The 2,251-nt window shown below is 40.7% G+C and overlaps 1 protein-coding gene across 1 annotated transcript in view; it reads left to right on the plus strand.

The window, feature by feature from the left end:
- SORCS1 (sortilin related VPS10 domain containing receptor 1) overlaps positions 1-2,251 on the plus strand; it is a gene marked incomplete at its 5' end in the record, with an annotated part of 617,874 nt that overhangs the window by 594,027 nt on the left and 21,596 nt on the right. The window contains one exon of the mRNA XM_045291424.1: positions 1,275-1,374. Within this exon, the coding sequence (XP_045147359.1) occupies positions 1,275-1,374 (100 nt within the window). The remainder of the gene's footprint in view (positions 1-1,274; positions 1,375-2,251) is intronic.

Below are 2,251 nucleotides of genomic sequence, written 5' to 3' on the forward strand. Positions count from 1 at the left end.
CTGAAGTGCATTCATCTTGGGGGAGGGAGGGTGTCCATGTAATTGGTTTTGGGGTCGACCCATAGACCTCTCTCTTGGTTCCCTGCTTCATGCTGGTATGTTGCATTCACGTCTTGACGCACCAGGGTTTTTTTGTTCTTTGATAGTCCATAGTACGTTCAATATTCTTTGCTAGTACCATAATTATTCTTCAGTCTTCTGAATACAATGTAAAAAAATTCACATGCATATTCAATCAGTATTTCACACATAAACTTTTATTCAACAAAGGGTCAATATATGAAGCTCTATATGTCCTCCATCTAAGTTAATACAATTCTGAAGTTAGTATTTCCTCCCCCCCAAATTCTTCATTTTTACATCTGTACCACATCAAAATGACAGTTTCAGCATTCTCAAGGGACTCAAGTGTGGCTACTTTGAAATAGTCTTAGAGCTTTAGTAAGAAAAATAATTTGGAAGGAGACAATCAGGCCTGTAAGTTGATGGGTAAGGTTTAAGAATGTCATTGAAGAATGAGCAGATCATTTGAAAATGATGGCAACCTATGCACAAATGTGCTTGATACAAGGGATGGATATATGGATTGTGATGAGAGCTGTAAGAGCCACCAATAAAATGATTATTTTAAAAAGAATGAGCAAATGATTCTTACTCCTTTCCTGCCATCAAGTCGACGGTGACTCCCAGTGACTCTACGGGACGGGTAAACTGCCCCTGTGGGCTCCTGAGACTGTAAGCTTTACAGGAATAGCAAGGCCTGCCTTTCTTCCATGGATCCACTGGCGGTTTCGACCCGCTGACCTGTGGTTAGCAGCCCAACACATAACCACAGGGTTTATCAAGATGACACACAAATGCCAGCGTACAACATTCCTGGCCTTTTTCTCACCAACGTCATTTTCAATTTCCTTGAAATTTCTTCATGATAAGCTTTCATTATTTCCTTCTGCTGTTTGAGGAAATCAATCAAAATAAAGCCATTGGAATGCCCCCCAAATAGTTGTGATAACCTATGACCGGACCTCTCTGCCTTGAACTTCGTTGGCCCAGTAGATCCTCTTAGAAATCACTGTTTTGATTGAACACCTTTTTGGGGGGGAAGAGACCCTAATATGACTAAGCCATAATTTATCTGTAGCCATCCACTGAATCCAGGGATATGTTTGAACATATTTTGTTCAGAATATCTGTGTGTATGAACGAGAAGTGGCAATGCTATGTGACTTACCCTTGGATACTTATGGCGCGGACTATAATACTCTCTTTTTCAGATATCAGAACTACTGATCCACAAGCTCAACCAAAACGCCGTGCACTTCGAACTGAAGCCCGGGGTCCAAGTCCTCGTCCATGCAGCTCACTTAACAGCAGGTCAGTGTCCGTGTGTCCGGGTTCTGCTTGAGTCTCTGGGAAAGCGAGATCCAAGTTTGTGCTTCCGTTCACCTTAGCAAGGAGAGATGGTGCCACTGCCAATCAGAAGCCGGGCAGCTGTTCTTTGTAACCCCTTGCTTGGTTGGCATCTCTCCCTTAATGAGAATCCACTTAGAAGACAGGGTACAGTGACATGTCTCACTTTATTTTTGGTAAAAACCATCAGGGAATTGTCTAAATTTGCACCACTCAATTCACCCGATAACTTTTTTGTTGCTTCATCTTAACAGAAATATTGAAAATTAAGTTAACTTTATCAATAACTTTCTCTGCTCTTTCTACAAAATTCTATCTTCAAATCATTCGTGTTACTAGGCGTTGTTTCACGTTTCAAGATACCATTGTGCAGTGGAAATAGAAGGTACTTCAGAGTGACACAGGGTTACAGCCAGGCGTTGCTCTTTGCCCTGCAGTTTCTTAATCTCGCTGAGCTTCTGTCTCTTACCTATAAGTTAAAAGTTGGGTAAAAATCTTCCTTCTAAGTTGATGCTGAAGTTTCATGATAATGCAAGTAAACTCACGCACCTGAGATTAATTATTATTGTGCTAACAATAATAATTTAGCAATAAATATTTATTACGTTTTGTGTGCAACATATGGTACAAAAAGTACAAAGGATGGAGTACAAGGGCCACTGGGAAAGAGTCTTTATCCTCAAAGAATTGAATACAGTTGTATTGTTTATCAGTAGCACAGTTGTGACTGTGTCGTGTTGTGTTTAGGGAGGGGAAATGGAAATGAGGGAGTGACTCAGGCCATCAGTAACAAGCATAAACCTAGTGAAGGAGGTAATTAGTACTTAAAGCCTTAGATCTC

The sequence above is a fragment of the Echinops telfairi genome, unplaced genomic scaffold (genome assembly GCF_000313985.2).
Source record: "Echinops telfairi isolate 266 unplaced genomic scaffold, ASM31398v2 ScPeMD7_70;HRSCAF=299, whole genome shotgun sequence".
Classification (NCBI taxonomy): Eukaryota; Metazoa; Chordata; class Mammalia; order Afrosoricida; family Tenrecidae; genus Echinops; species Echinops telfairi.